Source organism: Stylophora pistillata, chromosome 11, assembly GCF_964205215.1.
Source record: "Stylophora pistillata chromosome 11, jaStyPist1.2, whole genome shotgun sequence".
Taxonomy (NCBI): Eukaryota; Metazoa; Cnidaria; class Anthozoa; order Scleractinia; family Pocilloporidae; genus Stylophora; species Stylophora pistillata.
The window spans coordinates 25,635,903-25,656,451 of NC_142529.1; the positions used below are offsets into that span (position 1 = coordinate 25,635,903).

Below are 20,549 nucleotides of genomic sequence, written 5' to 3' on the forward strand. Positions count from 1 at the left end.
GTTGGTCTCCATGGGAAATAAATCAAATTAAACTGGTCGCTTTATGTAAAAATTATCGTCTAGAAAAATCAATTTCGCTCATATTTCAAAGTTAGGTAGGGCTCTCACTGCAGTAGTTCGTTTGGAGTGTACTTCAACTATCATTAGAGAGTTACAGCTCGTATGGGAAAAGCTCGACGATTTGATGTCAGTCTTTATTCAAAAGAGTAAGACGACGGTTTTATTTGGAGAGAGTGATACAAAACAAAAATATTGTTAATGACTCCCAAGATGCAATTGCTGGACTGAAAGATTGATGTTTCATCTGCTCATGCGCGCTTGGCTGTATCATTCCTTAATTATGAATCGCGTCGCATAAGTAGAGTATAGAATTTTACCGTTTTAGCTAAAATTTGCTGACGAATTTTCCTGTACAATTCTTCCTTTTTAGTAGCGTCACTGAACTATAAAGAAATATGATAAAAAAACAATCGAGAATTATTGCTGCAAATCTTTGGAATCAGAAATCTTTTTCTAAAGGAGGAAATAACAATCTGATGAACTTTACATACCAAATATAAACTCGTCGCGAGGAATCAAATTTGCGATTTAAAAATCAAATTTTGTTTGCCAGGTTGATATAAACAGCAGTAAATTCGTAGCCCTTTCTTTCATAAAAACTTTGTAAAAACCATCGTGTTCATTTAAATATGAAACTAAATTTAAATCTACATAAATCTACTCAAAAACATTACCTCGTAACTAAGGAAGAAGCAGACTTAGTAACCAGGCCTTTGTCTACCATCAGAACTAAAACCCCGGCCCCGCTGCGGTCTGACCGAGTTCGTGACAACTTAAAAGCTACTCGACTATTTTATAGCGTTAATTTTATGTAATTTTATATGACTTTCAATTTATGCCGCAGCTCATAGACAACATTACTTTTACCGTCGTAACTTTTATGACATTTGTGTAACTGTGCTCAGGGCTCTTATTGCCAGTAGGTTGCTCTTAAGCAACTGAAAGGACCACTCTTATAAATTAAAAAAAGGCATCTGTCTGTCATAATAAAAGTGTCACTAAAACCACAATAAATAACAAGTGCAGTGTTCTCTAAGCATGCGCAGAGGATTTTTCCCCGGAGATAAATATCATTGATTGTGTCTTCGTAGTGAAAGAAAAATCAATAATTAATAGTTATTGTGAATATTACAGGTAGCAAAAAGAATGCCGCAAAGCCAATCAGTAAGAAGGAATTAGAAAGAGCTGTCAGAGAGACAAACGATTTGTCTGAAGATGAAAAGCAAGAGTGTCAGAGGACTCTATATGACCTTCAAATGAAGACAATGAGGCGTGTAACAAAATCAGGATAGCGGCTGCCAGTCTCCGTGCAATGGCTGAAAAACTGGATCAAGTATGAGAGGACTGCAAGATAGCACGCGCTGTTTGAACTACTGGTCAAGTAATTTCGGGCGGCCTCACCCTTGCCGGTGCAACAGCAGTGACTGGGGGTACTGCCTTGCTAGCGGCTGGAGTAGGTCTCCTATTTGGTGGAGCCGCCACAAACATCGTGGCAAGCAAGGTAGAGTCCTCCAAAAACTCTGCTGAAATCGAGAAAGCTGAAAAACTCTTGGGTGAGGCTCCATAGAGCATCAATGTCGTTGAAACGACTGTCCAGAATTGCCTGGATATTAAAGAGATGACGAAAATCACAGTTTTTTTTTTTTTTTTTTTTTTTTACATTTTACACCTCGCAAAAAGCTTACAGTTTGTCGACCCCATCTTGTTGAACGTATTGAAAAAGCTTTCTGCGGCTGCAGCCTCATCGGAGGCCGGAAAAAACCTCTCAACAAACTTCGGTGGACAAGGAGTGAAAGGAATGATGCAAGTTGCAGATGATTTGGCACAGGCAAGTGCCAAAGCAGGGTCCAAGTCAGCAGGATTGATTGCAGCCAATACTGCATTCCTGACGGTGGTTTGCATTGACCTGGCCTTCATGATCAGAGATCTTATTAAAAACAAGGGAAGCGAAGCAGCAGAATATTTAGGGAGAAAGGCAAAGGAACTCGAGAATGTCTTGGACCAGCAACAAAGACCTCTTTATCTCAGACCTGGCTCTTTTTGAGATGGTGTTGAACCGGGGGAACGAGGTAAACAGTTATGACTTTGTGAGACACCACACTTTCAAAAGGAAACACTGAATCAAAGATTCATTTAATTGATTTATATGTTGTTGCCCTTATTAGTGTTGAACTTTTAGTAGTAATTAAGGTAGGTACATAGTGTCGTCAATGTAATCATAATCGTATTATTGGTATAATTTGGATATATCAACAAAGTTGAAATGGTAAACGCAGCCCCAAACAGTTTCTTTCGAAACTATCAGCCTTTATTCATTCGTATTACTGGTAGCTCGACAGTTTTACAACAATAGTTGTAGTATTGAAATGCATAAATTTTATCTTGTATACCCCTCAACTAAGTTGTTCTTTGGAGTGTTAGCATTTTCAACTGAAGATCTAGAGAACCGGAGCGTATACGAATGATGACAAGTTGACTTAAACGTTTAGTGTTCATTGCTTTCCCTTTCACTGCGGCCATAGATTTCGATCTTTCATCCCGCTTGCATTTGTCAACTCAGGCTTTGATCGCTTGAAATTTTTCTGTAGCTGTAAAACAACCGTCAGTAGATTCTGAGTTTTCAGTTCTCAGTAAAGTTATAGTTTGCCTCTTTCAGTTTGTAGCAATTGAAATGATTTAATCAGAGACTGAATGTAATTTCCATTGCACCCTTGAATGCCTAAACAAGACGGACAAATCCAATGATGTCATTTTTATCTCCGTTATAGGGGATTCGTGTCTTATGACTTTAGAGTAGCGTTTTCTTAGAGAATCAAACTTGTAAAATGCTTTTTGTCTTTTATTACGGTAAACATTTTTTCGGTTATTTAACCACACCTTTATTTAATGCGGTTAGTTAACATCAGTAAATAACATTACATTAATAGACAGCAGTAAAGAAAGGCTTAAAGTGCCTAAGTAACGAATTAACTGTAACACGATTTGGTAAAATCACTCACCGTAACCTTATAATTTGCAACTTAAAAGGCTTCATTTTGCCCTAAGTTAAAAGGCTGAGTATGTGTAGCAGCAATTTGTCGGAGAACAAACCAGAAAAACAAAGCAAGACAGTAACATTATACAACACAGCGAGGAGTATCACTGAAAAAAATACAAACAGCGAACCTCATGCTTATCAGCATTTCCCTTGAGTAGAGTCATTGTAACCTTTTTCAAGTAAAATAAAATCCTAGCGTATACATGTCAGTGTTCTGTTTTTGTTTTTTTTAGCCTATTATTTGATAATGCAATCATGGGGCTAGAATGAAATCAAATTTTGCACGTCTGGCTGGGGTAAACAACCCTTGGTTTTAAATCGCTTCACTTAAAGCAGATTACAGCATTTCATCGTTGAAGCTGTAATTTCCAGATGCAAACTATCCTGCAGACTCTATCTCTTTTCATTAATTTTTCAATAATCATCATTTAAGGAAAACTGTTAAAATGAAAAACTAACCTTGAGCAAAACAACTCGGGGTTTTCAGTGCCCTCTTTATTAGGGAAAACCCCCTTTTACCGCATTAAGACAAATTAACGGATGAGAGCCCAGGAATGTCGCGAACATCACGTGCTCAGTCTGTAACTTTGAGGGCTGTTTTACAAGACTTCCACAGAAACACAGGATTGTCGCGCATTCGATTAGAGGAGTATTTTTTATTACTTATCCTTAAACAAAGTGGGTTTGAAAAGTGGTAACGACAACTGGATTTAGGCAAATTAAAGCATGAGCGAGCAGGAACTTTATTTCAGACATTCAGTTACAAGGCGGCTTTGTTCCTCGAAACGCCAGCAGACCCTGACTGGCTGTTTCCAAGACATAAATACAAACAGTGAACCAATGTTTACAAAAGGGAAAGTCCCTGTTTCCAGTTATAGAGAATTACAAAAGGTGAACCAGTAAGCAAAGCTTGTGTGTGTCAACAGATAGATCTGATTGGCTCAAACGTGGAAACTTGAATGAAAATTAATTGAATGCGCTGCAGTGAATAATTGGTGTAGCGAAACCTCTTCAGGCGGCTTACCGGTTAATACGAGGCCCAGCTGAGTTGCGGAGCAAAACCTCATCAAATACCAGGTTTACAGAGACGTTGCTTTATCATACTGCAGCTGGATTTTAAGCTTGTGCCAGTTTCTATTGACCATTACTGGAATAACAAAAGCGATCATGAAGGTTGAAAGAGTGTTTCGTTTGTAAAATATAGCCTCTATTGTGATTCATTTGAGTGAAAGAAAGAACTTCAATCATTAAATTCTAAATCGGCGGAGGAAATACAATTGCTTACTTGATTTTGTATTTACTACATTTTCGGTGATATCCTTGTGTAATAAACACTCAAATTTCTGCAGCTGATGTATTATCTGAGTCCTTTAAGAATAAAAAGGAGGCATTCACATAAGTTTTCAAGTCAACTTTATGTTTGACTCGGGAATAATGATAATGCATAAGATTATGACTGTTTAGGAAAAAGGAAAAGTCTGTTTACGAGCTCGTGGCCCATCAGTGTCCGGTGCTTAACTCCGGTTTCCATAGCATGAAGCGACTAGGAGTATTTCTACTCCCCCCTGGATGGGATGCCAGTCCAGCGCAGTGTTATCCCCCAGCATTAATTTTGCCGGTACCCATTTATACACCTGGGTGAAGAGAGGCACTGTGAGAGTAAAGTGTCTTGCCTAAGAACACAACAATGTCTCTGGCCGGGCCTCGAACCCGGACCACTCGATCCGGAGTCGAGCGCACCAACCACGAGGCCACCGCGCCTCTCACAAAGTAAAGGAAAAAGGAAGTCGATCGAAATCGCCATAAACTATTCAGCGAAAGGGACTTCTATTTCCACCGTACGTAGTCTTAACTAAAATGACACCATGAAATTCGATAAGCTAGGCTGACAAGCAGAAGAGGCTGGAGTATGATCGCGTATACTAAAACGTTGGGAAACTGAACAAAGTCAAAACAAAATATCGGCGAAAGCAAAGCGCTGGTACTCCGCGGTAGCGATTGTAAGATGCCAAACAAACCTTACAAACGTCAAACAAAAACCACACCGACGCAACAACAAGGACAACAAAAGCATACTAACCCCTCTACATTTTTAAGGTGTGGGAGTGTTGTTGGGTGAGTATTTCTCTAAAAGGGACTCTTGAGTTTGCTGTACGTTCTTCCTCAGGGTGACTGATCAATAGATGGGTGTCGTTATAACTACTACTACACTTTAGGCGGTCAACGGTTCTCTGTCTCGGAAGGCAAATTTTCTTCTTGTGTCGTGGAGATCATGACTCAAGTTTTCCGGTATTAACATATTACAGATATAAGCCAGGGAGAGATTCCAATAGTAGGTAAAGTTCTTCACTTTGGCCCTCACAAACTATGAGTTGTCCCAGTCGAGCGGGTTCAGTTGATTTAGCGACCACTCGGGCAGCTATTGCCATCAACCTGACTATCACCACTAACCAAAGGACTTTGTTCGTGAATAAAGAAAGTTCCCAAGATCACTCGTCAATCTCGTCTGACTGAAACCTTTATAAGACTTCTTTCTTGTTTAGAATATCGAAGGATGTAAAGGAAAAGGTGGTGTTTTTATTCCAGTGGTGTGATCACAACAGTTAAGAGTACAGTTAATTACGTATGCAATAGTATTTTTCACGGATAATTAAGCTCTTCAAGAATTTTCTCTCAAGAACATCGTACCTTTTTAGATTTAAAACGGGTTAAACAATGCATAATAATTCGTAGAAACAACAGAACCACTTTCAACTGTTATGAGCTGATTCCTACAATCGAATCCCTAGAAAGTTTTCCAGTATATGCCCCCCTTCGTCTTACATACATACATCTTTATTTTTGGAATGGTCACAGCAGACAGTTAATCATAAAAGCAATTACTTATTCTACAAATACAGAACCAAAACAATCATCGAATGAGTATAAACTTTTCTAGGAAAACAATCATGTAAATATCTGCTACAGGAACCTCATTGGTTCCCTGGTTGAAGCATCACGTGCTTACTTTCATGTGATATTACGGGAGACTTTGATCAGTGTATTTCCACGGAGGGGCAATTGAAAACATCAAAAGTAAGTTGGTGAAACAAGTCAAAACCAGTTTTGCCGAATCTTTTTTACCCAACTCCAATTAGTTTTATCAGTGTATGCTACGCTGTGCTCGCCGTAATTGAACGAGCTAAAGTTATTTGACATGAATGAAAATAGTCCAGAGAACACTTTGTGCTCATAGATAAAGGCTGATAGTTTCTAAAGAAACTGTTTGGGGCTGCGTCGGTGTGGGAAACGAAATAATTTAAATATATCAACAAAGTTGAAATGGTAAATTGGCCACCGTTACGATTATAGAAGCAGACGTTTCGAGCGTTAGCCCTTCGTCGGAGCGAATAGAGAAATTGTGGGCTGTGTGTGCTTTTAAAGGCAGAAAATGTAGCTACGTGACTGGTGGGAACATGGCAACGAGAAAAACACAAATAAATTAGAGGAATGAAAAGCGTTCGTTGATACCTGTGGGATTTAGACTGCCGGTTTGAAAGATGAGCTTTTGTTCAAGAGTTTTACGGCTTTCCGTGCTACCTTAGTGTAAGGAAAGACCGCCGATTGCCATATGTTGCTTAGAATGATTAGGTAAATTAAAATGTCTAGCGACTGGTTTGGATGTGTCCTTGTCATTCCTCTCCACGTCGCGAAGGTGTTCTCGGAATCGGTCACCTAGTCTTCTGCCTGTTTCTAGACTTTTACCTTCAATGAGTTGATTCCTAGAATCGAATTCCTAAAAGTAATTTACATTCTATGGCTCCCTTGTCTTACGTACATGAATCCAAAACCTTTATTTCCTCTCGAATTTCAGAGTAACTATAGAAAATATTGCTATAGCTTTGCTTCCTGTTTTTTAAGAGTGAAACGCCGCAAAGGAAATGTTGGCTTTTTTTATATTTGGAATGGTCAAAGCAGACAGATAATCATAAAAGCAATTTGTTATTCCAAAAATACAGAACCAAAACAAGTTTGAACCTGTTTTGGTTCTGTCAATATCATGTTAATATCTGCTACTAAATCCTCATTGGTTCCCCGGTGAGAGAATCACGTGCTTACTCTTATGTAATATTACGGGAGACTTTGATCAGTGTACTTCCGCATAGGGGCTCTCGTAAACAACAATTCTAAGCTGGGGAAACAATTCAACACCAGGTTGGTCGAATTTTTCTTAACCTACTAGCCGTAACTGAACTAGCTAAATTAGTGATTATTTGACATGAATAAAAATAGTCCGGAGAGTACGTTGTACTCATAACCTACGGCACTCTAACGAAGCGTAAGATGAGTTAAAGTCGAACGACTTTCACCGTCGAGCGGCGGATGAAAGAAATTCTCAGCACTAACGTAACATTTCCACATCATTCTGATTGCATTTTTCCTATAACTTGAAAGGCGAGTTACGATGCGCCTAAATTGTTGTACCGCGAGTTACTTTCGTTCTGAGAAAAAGCTTCCCGCTTAAAAAAATATATCACTGCCTAGCTTTCGTTTACAACGTATGGGCCAACTCGGACAGTGATAGACAGCTCACAGTTCGGTGGTCAGCTTAGGAATATGGCACTTTTTAACCACTAAGCAAGAGATTTTCAACGTCACTCTTGTAAGCATGTAAACATCACACATTTTCTTATCAGTGAAAGCTAACGAGATATCTTTTAGATAGCTTTCACCATGCCAAAAAAATCAATCTAAGGAGATACGGGGAGCTATCAAAATGTAGATGTAAACCGATATTTGTTACTTTTTTCGAGTAGCCAAATCCATGCCTTTTATTGTTTTAGTGCTCGCCGTAATTGAACTAGCTAAATCAAGGGTTATTTGACATGAAAAACGAAACGTAACACGGGTTAAAGTCGAAAGTTTTCTTATCAGTGAATGCGAAGGATATATCCTTTAGATAGCTTTCACCATGCCAAAAAAATCAATCTAAGGAGATTCAGAGAGCTTTTGAAAGTGTAGATGTAAACCGATATTTGTTTCCTTTTTCGAGTAGCCAAATCCATACTTTTCATTACCGTGCGCTACGACATTTCTTGAAGCGAAAGTGAATAGGGCAACAAGTTCCTACTCAATTCTTCAAATTGTAGTATGGTTTGTAACAAAATATGCACTCAGTGATACGAAATTTCGCTTTCAAAGCAGAGTGTAGATCGTAATTTTGTAACAGATGTAATTAAGTCTTTGAGAATTTTCTCTCAAGAAAATCCTAAGTAATTTTTAAGTTTCCGAGAATCGAATTCCTAAAACGTAATTTTCCGCTACATGGCTCCCTTTTCTTACCTACATACATTCAGAATCTTCATTTTCTCTCGAATTTCAGTATTACCATGTGAACTTCTGCAAATATCTCATTTGCTCTCTTGCTTTGAATGTCAAATGAGACGAATGAAAAGTTGGCTTTTATATTTGGAATGGTTACAGCAGGGAGTTAATCATTTAAGCAATTAGTTATTTCACAAATATATAACCAAAACAAGTATGAACTTGTCTGGTAAAACAATCACGCTGTTGTCTGCTACTGAAACCCTTATTGGTTCCTCAGTGAAAGTGTCACGTGCTTACTTTAATAATCTCTTTCTCTTGTGGAACAAGGTACTCCTTAGTATGTACTCACAGAAATGTAGTATGTGGCAGGTTTTAATTTTCATGTGAGACAAATATTCTGCAACTCTGCCTTGACATTATAAAAGCCGCGAGTTCTTTCATTGCTACAAAAATTGTGCTATACCAGTAGCGGCATGCAGTTTTTGACTGTCTCTTTTTAGTCAATCGTTGCCATGCATCAAAAACCTCACTGAGCCCACTCATCCTTTTCTTTGATGCATCGCAACTCGTGAATTAGAATCCTCCATGCACTTTTCCCATGAAATAATCTCTATTTGTTCTTCACTACAGTACCGAGCCGAAACATTTTCTCCGAACATCCCTAAAGGAAACTCAGGGGCTAGGTCTACTGGTGTTCTTCCTTAAGAATGCATTCTTCCAGGTGAGTTGAATGTCTTATATTGTGAAATACTATTACTGTAATGATAATGACAGCTTGCAGTATTACATACCAGATTGCCTTGTTGAGAGTAATTTTTTTTTTTTCAAAAGTCTTATCGTTCGTGACTTGAAGTGTTGCGTAAGACGGTTTTCAATCCCACGAGAAATTGTGTGTATTGTCCGAATAAAGAGCACTTGTGAATGAACTGATGCATGAGGTTCTGGATCCGTGGGAAGCTATTAGATAGAATATTATATAAATAGGGTAAGAAAGATAGTAAGTTTATAATCCGGTAAAGAAATAGGAAAAGATGCGTTCCGTTTCAGTGTCACGAGTCTATGGTGAGTAAAGCCCATTACTAACTTCGTATAAGACACGCGTCCTGCATACTGCTAGGATCAGCAATGTCGATAGGGTCATAGTTTTGTAAATAGAATATGGAAGATGGTTAGTTTTGGGTTAGGTAAAAAATTAGAAACAGGAATCTTTTGTCTTGTCGCAAGCATGGGATGAAGAAAAAGATTCAGATTCCCCTTAGGGAATCAAACCTCAGACCTTCAGATCCCACGCTCCGATGCTCTACGATTGAGTCAAAGAGACAAACAGATAAAATATGTACTAACATGAAAAATAACCCTGAAAATTTTCTTCGCGACAGATACAGTTGCTCCCGGTCCTTTGCAGCGAAGGGGAACCAGATTCCATCGATTTTTATTGGAATCGTCGTTTACACCTTATGCATTACATCAATTGTTGCGATGGATTTTAAAGACCCGAGCTTCTCAAACGTGGACATGGTAATTGAAAAGATACGTTGCGCTCTTTTGGGAAGGGGAGCTCCACATGGCAACGGAAGAGATGCTCCCAGAAAAAGAAATGTTAATCCCTAGATGAAGCCAATTTCAGGGGCGTGACTTGAGTTACCTTACTGAGCCTATAAAAGTTGCATTGAAGAAAATTATTGAATGATATTTTCCATGAAATTAGCCATTTTTCCTGAGTCAGTTAAAAAAAAAGGAGGGAACATCCTCATCTCATGCACATAGGAGCCCCCCCCCCCCTCCCCTCCTCTAAATTTATGTTGAGTTACCAGCATTCGTGCAATGGAAGTCACGCTTTTGGTCAGGTATATTGCACATGTAACTGGTAAAGTCTGATAGACACGTCTTAAATATTAAGATCTCCACACACCTTCAAGGAGGAGAGCTATAGAAAATGTCCGTTTATTAAATATTTTCTCGTTTTTGTCTATCAATCTCTGCTACAAAGGCCTTTTCTGCTCGCCCATATCTGAATACAGTAAGTAATCCCCTTTACGTATGCGTGACTTTTTATCAATATTACGTCAGTAACATCTAAGTTGCAAGCCGATCTAAGTGAGTGACTGCTGTTTTCTTAAGAATCCGGACTTCTTGTTTTGTAGAAAGAAAAGGAAAGAGTAATGGATGAAATCCTAGAGAAAATAAATATTCTCTCTGAGGATGAGAAGCTGCAGTACAGGAGAGATTGGGAAGAGTTCAAAGACGAGACGGATGCGATGACTTCCAACGGGAAAAAAACCGCCAGGAGACTCCGAGCAATAGCTGATAGACTTGACCAAGCGTGGTGGGACTACAAGATGGCTTATGCCGCTGGAACCACTGCGTGTGTTGTAGGAGGAGTTGTAACATTAATGACTGGAGGTGCAGTAGCCATAAGTTTTGGACTTGCTGGAGCTCTAGTAAACATGGAGGCCACGTATAGATATGACAGTCATTCTGCGGAAATCGAGGAGGCCGACAGGCTCTTGAAGGAGACCGGAGACAACTACAACGTCGTGAGGAAAATGATCCGTGATTGGTCACTCGAGAAAGAAAGCATACGGCTGATGTACATTTATGGCCTTGCTAAAGCTCATAAAGTGACTTCCCCTCAGGTTTTGATGATTTTACGGGAATTGGTTCTTTACTCCATGGGGATCCCCTCCGTGGAAAAAGGAACGATAACTCTTCTTGAAAAAGCAGTGTTTAATTTGGGTGCGAAAACCGCTTTTCAAGGTGGTGCTGGAGGAGCAGCTCAGGCAGGAACACAAGCAACTGATGACGTAATTCAAACCGGCGCAAAAACCTCAACAAAAGAAGCATCAAAGGGTGGAGCACAAACTGTTGATGATCTGGCGGAAGCAGCTTCTAAAACAGTAGTAAGACTCCCGGAGAACATAATTGTTTTCGTAAACACTGCCCTTTTGGTAAAGGACGCCATAGACCTGGGCTTCACGATTAAGGATCTCGTTCAAAACAAAGGACATGAAGCGGCGAAAGATCTAAGAGAAAAGGCCAAGGAGATCGAGGATGCTTTTAAACTGTAATCGAAACTTGAGTTATTGGAACAATTCAAACTGACACCAACAGTTAAATGAAAAAAGTGCCTTACAACTGAAAACCAATCTTTTTTTTTCATTTCCTCCATATGGATTATATTAATTTCGTAGTTTGACCTATTTTGTTTTATTTTTTAAAAAAGAAAAAGCTTGGTAACAACTTTGTCCGCTGTTATATGTCAAGGGAAGAGTCAACAATAAGACTCTTCATTTTAAACTGATTTTTTTTTAGGGCAGTGTTGAATTATTGGCTCTAGGATGCCTTCCTGTTACGGGAATATTTATACGTTTTATTTTATGGACCCTTTTTAATTGCTATTGTGTATTCGCGCAGTTCAAGTTGTATCTTTCGATTTCTGCAGTCTAGTTTTCTTCGTTTTTTGACTCGAACAGTTGAGATGTAGATGATGATGAAAGAATTGGTACTATTGAAATTGTTATCACATTGTTAAAAGTATCGCCAAAATATTATTTTGTGGTCATTTATTATAAAATATTACTGTTAGGGTTTTTTGTGGGTTTTGGAACATATTTACTCGTCAACATTTCATAGTAGATCATTTCCGATTTATACAAGTTCATTCAAGTTCTATCGTTCAAGTAGTTCAAAAAATTTAGAAAAAGCCTCGATAGTTTTTGGATGGTCAACTGATTCATTTTGCATTGTTTCTTGCCTTCATTGTAGTTACTTTGAAAAGAAAATGTAAATAGAAGTGTTAGTGATCTTCCTGGAAAATTGCTTCTCATCGCAGTTGGCAGCTTAGTTTCAGCTCATAAATTCGCTTTCCTTTCATAGGATAATTTTTCCTCGTTGCTGTTTTCTGAACTTTACACCAACACCGAGCTATTTCCCGCTAGTGTTGAAAAAAATAGGAGATTTTTAAACCAATTATAATCAAGGAAATTGTTATTGTTTTGATCAGTAATATTTACTAAATTCACCGGAAAAAAAAGTGACACAATCAATTAATGTATTTTTCTAACTGCAGCTAACCAGCGTGAGCAGTCCCTCGAATCCTATTCGGTGAAGTCGGTCGAGCGAGACAAAAGAATTGGTGAAAAAATAAATTGATGTAAGTGAACTGTACGGAACACTAGGAGTGAGGCGCACGCAATTAACCACAGTACAATGCTCATTGGAATAAGTGGGTTGGTTATCAGCGAATAAGTATTATTTTATCATTACAGCTCCGATGGGAAAAGCTCGACGATTTGATTTCACCCTTTATTCAGGAGAATACAACAACGGTTTTTGGTGCAGAGAGCTGACCTATGCAAACAAAAATATTTGTAATGACGCCGCATCGCCCCCTTCAAGCAGGGTACGAATTCTCCCGTCGAAACATCCTCCATAACTTCAAAGTTGTCTTCCTTCTCTGATTAAAACAAAAAACATTTACGATATGGAAATTCTCTCGTTTCCATCGAAACAAAGTACACGAACCAATCAAAACGGGTTGTCTGGTGGTGAGCAATAACTTTAGAGAGATCTCATTAGTTTCACCCTAGCTAGTGTGCATATATTTTCCTCGCTCGCCAAGGGAATCACTTACCAAAGCACTGAAGGCGATGGAAATCGAGGAAGTATTTCGCCCTTATAATGTGGTTTTATCAACCGAGTTGACAATTTGAACTGGCTAACTAGATTCCAAAGCTGACGTTTCAAGTCGAATGTTAGTGCCCCTTTAAGTTTGCTGTTTCAGCCAAATTATATTTAGTTGTCTACTCGATCAAAAGTCCTAATTACGTCTTTAAGTGAAACAGCAAAACCAAGCAAACAGCTGAAAATAAACCTGCACGGGGCTTTTAAGTGAAACTTAATCCTAATATAACTGCGGAAAAAAACCCACATGTCGCTTCAGCTCAATTCATTGATCCTAAGCTCTACTATTTGTAAGTGACTACAGATTACCGGCAGATCTGCGTCTTATGAATTGTTTGAGAATTATCGACGCTTTTTCACTTTAATTTTTATTAACGGAGCTATGGAGTAACTGTGATAAGTTCTCCCACTCTTCTCTTATGCTGCAAACATAGACTTGATGTTTGCTCGTTGAATTTACATACAGGTGGCAACTGTTTTCGTGGACGAGTGCGGCTGTGATCAAACAGGAAAACAATTTTGGCAGGAAAACTCAACTAACTCGATCGTACACAACCTTACAGTCACGTGACGACTCTACTAGTCTCAGGCCTGCACAGTTTTGGTTATGACCTGTGTCAGGGGAATTCCCCGCTTTTATTTTCCATGAATTCTAAAAATCTACCAATCAAAACAGCTTGCTTGCAGCATTTCAAGCAGGTGTTCAATCGGGTGTTTCAGAAGCTCTCAACAGAAACTGAATTGAAAGAGGCGACGTAGTCAACGCGAGATTTCAAAGAGGTAATTTTATTTTTTTCTACTTAAGTTTTAAAGTTTCTATATTCCTGCGTCAAGCAATAAACATCTTTGAATTATTCGAACTGGAATTTTTCTAATTGTCACCTTGATGGAAGAGCATGGAGTACGAATTCGTTACAAACGTTTCGGAGTGTGTGCGCTTTCTTTCTCTCATTAGGAACCTTGAGGAGTTTGGACGACAACGCCAAGGATGACGTCGATTAAAAAATGAGTTTCTACGTTTAATTAGAATCAAGAAAATGGCTGCATTTATTTACTGTCTGATATGGCGCCGCACCTCAACTTTAGCATAGCCTATGAAGAAGCGTCATGTTCCTGCAATCTAAAAAGGTATGCCGCCACTTTTAAAGTGTTCCTTGTTTACGTGTTCATCAAAAAACACTGCAAAAGTCGATAGGAAAGTGATTTTCGCTGCCATGTTTCTTGTTTTCAAAATCCCCTGGTGTTTCTTGGGGCTTCAGGCTACTCTCGTACAAATTCTTTACTGATCGCTTAGATCGCGTAGCAATGGCCGCCATCTTGTATTTCAGTGAAATGCTATACACCGCTGACTCAAGCTCGCGGGCTCGAAATGTCACCGATTTCTGGTGATGTTGACCAAAGAAAGCTCTACAAAACAGCTCTATTGAAGCCTAATGTACAAAATATTAGGTAATGCTATGAGTTATCTAAAGGATCACGCAATCTGCCACAACGATTGGCTAGGGAATAATTTAATCACTTTCGAAAAGTTTTGTTGGATAACAAATACACAAAAGGCCATGGCAGGTGACGGTTACAGTTTAACACTAATTAATATTACAGTTATGATCTAATAACAACTGTTTAGGGCTGACTGACTAGGAACTGGTAGCATTTACGCTTTGCTGAACTTAGCAAGATCTCACAATTTCTAGGTTGAATTTTTTTTTTTTTACATTTTTAAGCGCCAGCATGAAAACTCGATAACTTAAAATCCTATCATTATACGTAGTTTTCTGTTATTCCGCTGACTTTTGCCAGGCGGTGTAGTTTCGGGTCAAATAATCCCACTCCAAACTTCTTTCTCCACGAAAATTGATAACATATTTCGTAACTAATGACATGGAGCGATGCTCCTCATTGATTTTTACCCTCGCCTTATACTTTTCGATTGGTTTTTCCTCCCCAGCTCAATACATGATCCTAAAAATAGTCAGCTGTCTGTCAGTGCAACCCACGCACGAAAAGCAGACACTTCCGCTTTGCGGGATATGACTGCAGGACTTGAGCAAAGTTTCTTTGTTCTCGGTACTGAGGATAAGAGTTATTTTTAAAACAAGGAATGGAAAAATGCTAATGAGGAATGGACAATAAGGAACGGGGAACGGGAAATGCGCACCATATTAAGTAGACTTACACCAATCGCAAAGGGTTTCGCTTTCGTCGCGCTGGGCTGAAATAGCTGTCGGGTAGAGATAGGGGATTAAACAATTTTGCTTGTAAGACTTCCTTTTTGAAAGACTTCATGCTAGAAAGATATGTTCTGATCTCGTTTGATTCTGAGTAGGTCGACGTGCCGCTTCAGTCGAGACTGATTCTAACTTCCGCTAGCCATGTATTACCGAAACGCCAGTCACTACTATCAGCAAAAGTCCTCCTTAGTATTACCGTCACTCGTGCAATCAGACCACACGATCAAAGAAATTTCGGTTGATCATATTTCATCAAAATTTTTAAAAATTTCAATTCTCTGAGAAGTGTTATGAAGGAGTGTTATGAGTGACGAGGAGATTGTCGAGCCCGAAAGTCAAATATTGATAATCATGCGAGGCAATTTAATACCTGTGTTTGTTCTTCGCTATAGTACCGAGCCGAAACATTTTCTCCGAACATCCCCCTAAGAAACTCAGGGGCAAGGTGTACTGGATATTTACCCTTTACCCAAAGAATGCCTTCCACCAGGTGGGTTGAATGCCTTATTGTGAAACAATATTATTGTATTAATAATGATCTCCAGCTTATCTGCAGAATTGCAAGTTTGATAGATTTTTTTCACCATTTTAAACGTTCATGACCGTAAGAGTTGCGTAAGACCGTTTTCAATTCCACGGGTAATCTCGTGTATATTTCTGACGAACAAGCACTAATAAATGAGCTAACGTTTAGATTTCTTGATCTGTATAAAGTCACAAGAGAGAATATGTTCTAATGTGAAGAGTAACCCTTAAAATTCCTTGTCGAGAGATACAGCAACTGTTTCTCCCGGTCCTTTGCGGCAAAGGGAACCCAGATTCCATCGATATATTTTGGACTCGTCATTTACAGCCTATGCATTACATTAATTCTTGCGACAGATTTTAATGGCCAGGACTTCTCAAACATGGACATGGTAATTGAGGAGATAAGTTGTGTCCCTCTGGGAAGGGGGGCTCCTAATAGCAAGGGAATAGATGCTCCCAGAAAATGAAACATTAAGCCCTGGACGAAACCAATCTGGGTGTGACTTGAGTTATCTTTCTGTGACGTCGCATTAAAGAAAACTATTGAACGAAAGTTGCCCTGAAATTAAACATTTTTTCCCAAGTCAGTTAAAAAAAAGGATCATTCTCATCTCATGCATGCAGATAGGAGCTCCCCCCCCCCCCTCCACTTCTCAAAATATATGTTGAGCTACCAATACTGTGTAATAGAAATACCCATTTCGGGGCACTATCAGATTAGTTTTTTACGTAGCCGTTCTTTTGGGACGCTCTTTTGCGACGCTCCTCCTAAAGAGCGACTGCTAGGGAGACTACTGGTAGATTGTAATTTGGTTATATCAACTAAGTTGAAATTGTAAATTGGCCACCGAAACGAATAAAAAAGCTGACGTTTCGAGCTTTAGCCCTTCGCTCTGACGAGAGGGCTACCGCTCGAAACGTCAGCTTTTTTATTCGTTACGGTGGCCAATTTACAATTTCAACTTGGTTGATATAACCAACCCCCTTCCATAAAATACATGTTGAGTCAACGATACTCGTGAAGCGCAAGTGCTCATTTCACAGCACTATTTTATAAGCCTTCCACGCAGCCGTTCTTTTGAATGTAATGCGACCCTCCCTCCCCAAAGAGCGACTGCAGGGGAGACTACTGGTAGATCGAGTTCGTGTGTTGTCAAACAAAAATCAGAGTTCTATTTAGGAGCAATTAGATCAAAGGCAAAAATTATCAAACTCAGTCCTTTTCTAAGGTAACCACCTATAGGAAGCCGGTTGCAGAAGTGTCTGTCTAACGTAACGCTTTTGGCCGGGTGTGTCATTTCGCAAGCCAAGAACGCGTAACAGGTATTATTAAAAATTGGATCATTGGATAATGCAATTCGAGACTTCATATTGGCTTAGCCATTATGGTATATGAGCCAATATACCATAATCTAATATCTGTACATTGTAACATCGGTTTCTTCTTGCAAAATAAAGTCGAGAACATTTGTCTAATATCTTGGGGGCGTTTTTTTTTAATAAAACAATTATTCCACTCGCGCTTGTTGGATATGAGATGATAGATAGCCAACGAGGCGCGTAGCGCCTCGTTGGCTATCTATCATCTCATATCCAACAAGCGCGAGTGGAATAATTGTTAAATATTTGATGGACATGTCCTAATTATTTTAAAAGATCTTCACACACCCTCAAGGAGGAGAGCTATATTGCAGGTGTATTCAATATTTTCTCAGTTTTAGTCCATCGATCTGTACTGCAAAGGCTCTCGGTGCTTGCCCATACAAAATACAATAAGTAAACCCCCGGTACACTTGATCTTGATCTATTAAACGTCACTAACAGTTGCATGTCGTTTTAAGTGACCGACTGAGATTTACTTAAAAATTTTTTACTTCCTTTTTTTAAGGAGGAAAGAGCAAGAGTGGTAGACGATATCTTAGAGACGCCTATTATTCCCTCTGACGATGAGAAGCTGCAATATGGGGTGTATTTGAAAGAGTTTACAAAGAAGACGGAAAAGATGCAATCCCATGCGAAAAAAGTCGTAAAGGTGTACCGAGCAATAGCTAACAAACTTGATCAAGCATGATGGGACCGCCGCCTGGTTAGCTCAATTGGGAGAGCGCCGGACTGCTGTGCGGGAGGTCGAGAGTTCAATACCGGCCGGACCAACACTCAGGGTCTTAAAATTAACTGAGAAGAATATGCTTCCTTTCTTTAACATCAAGAAATGGTTAGATATTCTAGTCTTCTCGGATAGGGACGAATAAATGGAGGTCCCGTCTCCTGCAGGGTTAGGGGCAGGAGACGTTAATTTCCCACGCACGAGATTACTGTGTGATGGATGTCCTCCCCTGGGGTGGGATGGGTGGGTAACAGGACCCCCGTTGATACCAGTGTTTACTACACTGAAGGGGCTATCCTGTATAAATATAGATGTCTGTCTGTCTGATTGCAAAACCGTTAATGCCGCTGGAACCACGGTGTGTATAGTAGGAGGAGCTGTAGGATTATGGACTAGAAGTGCCGCAGCCATAAGCTTTGGAGTCGTTGGAGCAGCCCTAATCATGAAATCCACATTTATAGATACTGTCAAACATTCCGCATATATCGAGGAGGCCAAAAAGGTCGGAAAAGAGTTCTAAGACAGCTACAACGCGGTGAAGAATACGATCAATAGCTGGATAGCCGCGAAAGAGGGCGTACGGCTTATATATATTTACCACGTCGGTAAACTCTATGAGGTTGCTAACCCTTACGTCTTGAAGATTCCTCGTAAGTTAATAATTTCCTCCTTGGGAATCCCCCACGTGGCAAGAGAGGCGGCAACTTTTCTTGAAAGAGCGGTGTGGAAATCTGGAGTGGAAGCCGCTGTTCAAGGTGGTGCTGAAGCAAAAGCAGGAACACAAGCTGCTGCTTATGCTGCTCATGATGTAGCCCAAGTCAGCGCAAAAACCTCAACACAGAGTCTGGCAAAGAATGGAGTTCAAGTTGCTGATGATGTAGCCCAAGTTAGCGCAAAAACCTCAACACAGAGTCTGGCAAAGAATGGAGCTCAAGTTGCTGATGATGCAGCCCAAGTTAGCGCAAAATCCTCAACACAGAGTCTAGCAAAGAATGGAGCTCAAGCTGCTGATGACACGGTGAAAGGAGGTTGGAAAATTTTCGGAAAATCCCAGACGGATTGGATTCTTGCTCTTGACACTGCCTTTTTAGTGTGGGATGTCATAGACCTGGGCTTCACGATCCACGATCTTGTTCAAAACAAAGGATCTGAGAAGGCCAAAGATCTAAGGGAAATGGCCAAGGAGATCGAGGATACTTTTATACACTAATCGGAACTTAACTGACTCCAAGAGTTCAATGAAACATCTTTCGATTGAAAAACCTCCAGATTTTTCATTTTTTCCACCATATGGCTTACATTAATTTCGTAGTTTGACCTCAATTGTTGTATTTGTTGTTACATGGAAATGGAAAAGGTATTAACAAGACTAATTTTAGACTGATTTTTTAATCATTGGATTATTAATTTTAGGATCCCTTCTAAATGGCACGTAGTTGAACTTAGAAAACGTTCGTCTTAAGTACCTTGTGCTGCTTCACAGGCTAAGTGTAAGTTTTGGCCGTTAGGAAAGATTTACTTTCTTGTGTACGCGTTTTTGAGTACTAGCAAAACTCACGCCATTTTTTCTTTTTATTATTCGATAGAGTTATTAAGGTTCACTTCCTCATTAATTCCTGATCATTGATTGAATGAGGTGCAGGCAATTGTAAGACTTGTTAGTCTAATTCAGCCAACATTTAAACAATGAGAAGACTTCTCTCTTAGTTTGCAACTTTTGGAAATTGCAATGTTTTAATCAGGGACCGAATTTGTTTTTCCATGCATCGTAAAATACCAAAACATGACGGACTCATCCGATGATGTCGTTTTTCCTTCCTTTGTAGAAGATTGATTTCATGTGTCATAACTTTAGAGTAGCGTTTTCTCAGGAAATTGAAATTATATATCTCTTGTCTGGTTATCATTTAAGTATTTACTCGGCTATTTACCTACCTATTTTGAAATGATTATAGATCATTCCACTCATTTTAAAAGACTGGAGAATGCTCGGTGATGTGGCAGGAAAGAGAAGGGCCGATGAATCGAGTACGATGGCTACGCAATTATTGCCCTTTCCGGAATTCAACGGGAGACTGGGTCGAAATTTAAAACGCGAAGCACCCTGGGGCTGTTTTTGGAGACGCTGGAATAGCCCGCGAATTTTAATCATGACAGAGTTATCGGTAGAAAAAGATAATATTACGAGCCTGTTACTAAACGAAGATGATATTCCAGGCGCAAAACTAAATACACCTGTTGAGCAATGTACCATTAACGTTCTAAAGCGATGGTTAAGCTGCCGTGAAGAGAAAGTTGGTGGCAAAAGAGAAGAACTTGTGATAAGGTATTTTAGCTTGATGTCAACAGTTTGTTTAGTTATCTTTAAACCTCTTGAATGGAAATTCTCGACAGATCATTAGCAGAATATGATTGGGCAATGTAGAAAGCCGAGATCAAGTAAATTTCGACAAAATCGTGCTGAATTTGCCTTTTAAATTCGCTTTTTTCCCTTTATTTTCCATGGACCCGATAAAGACCTTGTTGACCCTGATGGGGGAGTAAACATTGCTAAAAAGCGGCTAAGTCTTGGCCTTGCGGAGGAAATAGACCCAGA

At 39.5% G+C, this 20,549-nt stretch overlaps 2 protein-coding genes and 1 pseudogene across 2 annotated transcripts in view; 2 read left to right on the top strand and 1 right to left on the bottom strand.

The window, feature by feature from the left end:
- LOC111336746 (uncharacterized) overlaps window positions 1–20,549 on the bottom strand; it is a 139,607-nt gene that overhangs the window by 29,555 nt on the left and 89,503 nt on the right. The window lies entirely within an intron of this gene.
- Window positions 1,170–3,284, top strand: LOC148720830 (uncharacterized; annotated as a pseudogene).
- LOC111336762 (uncharacterized) lies at window positions 7,160–20,410 on the top strand. Its single transcript, XM_022942912.2, has 6 exons — window positions 7,160–7,291; window positions 9,035–9,125; window positions 9,784–9,922; window positions 10,549–11,469; window positions 17,735–17,880; window positions 18,479–20,410. The coding sequence occupies exons 2-6, from the start codon at window positions 9,112–9,114 to the stop codon at window positions 19,161–19,163; spliced, it is 1,905 nt and encodes a 634-aa protein (XP_022798647.2). The 5' UTR covers window positions 7,160–7,291; window positions 9,035–9,111; the 3' UTR covers window positions 19,164–20,410.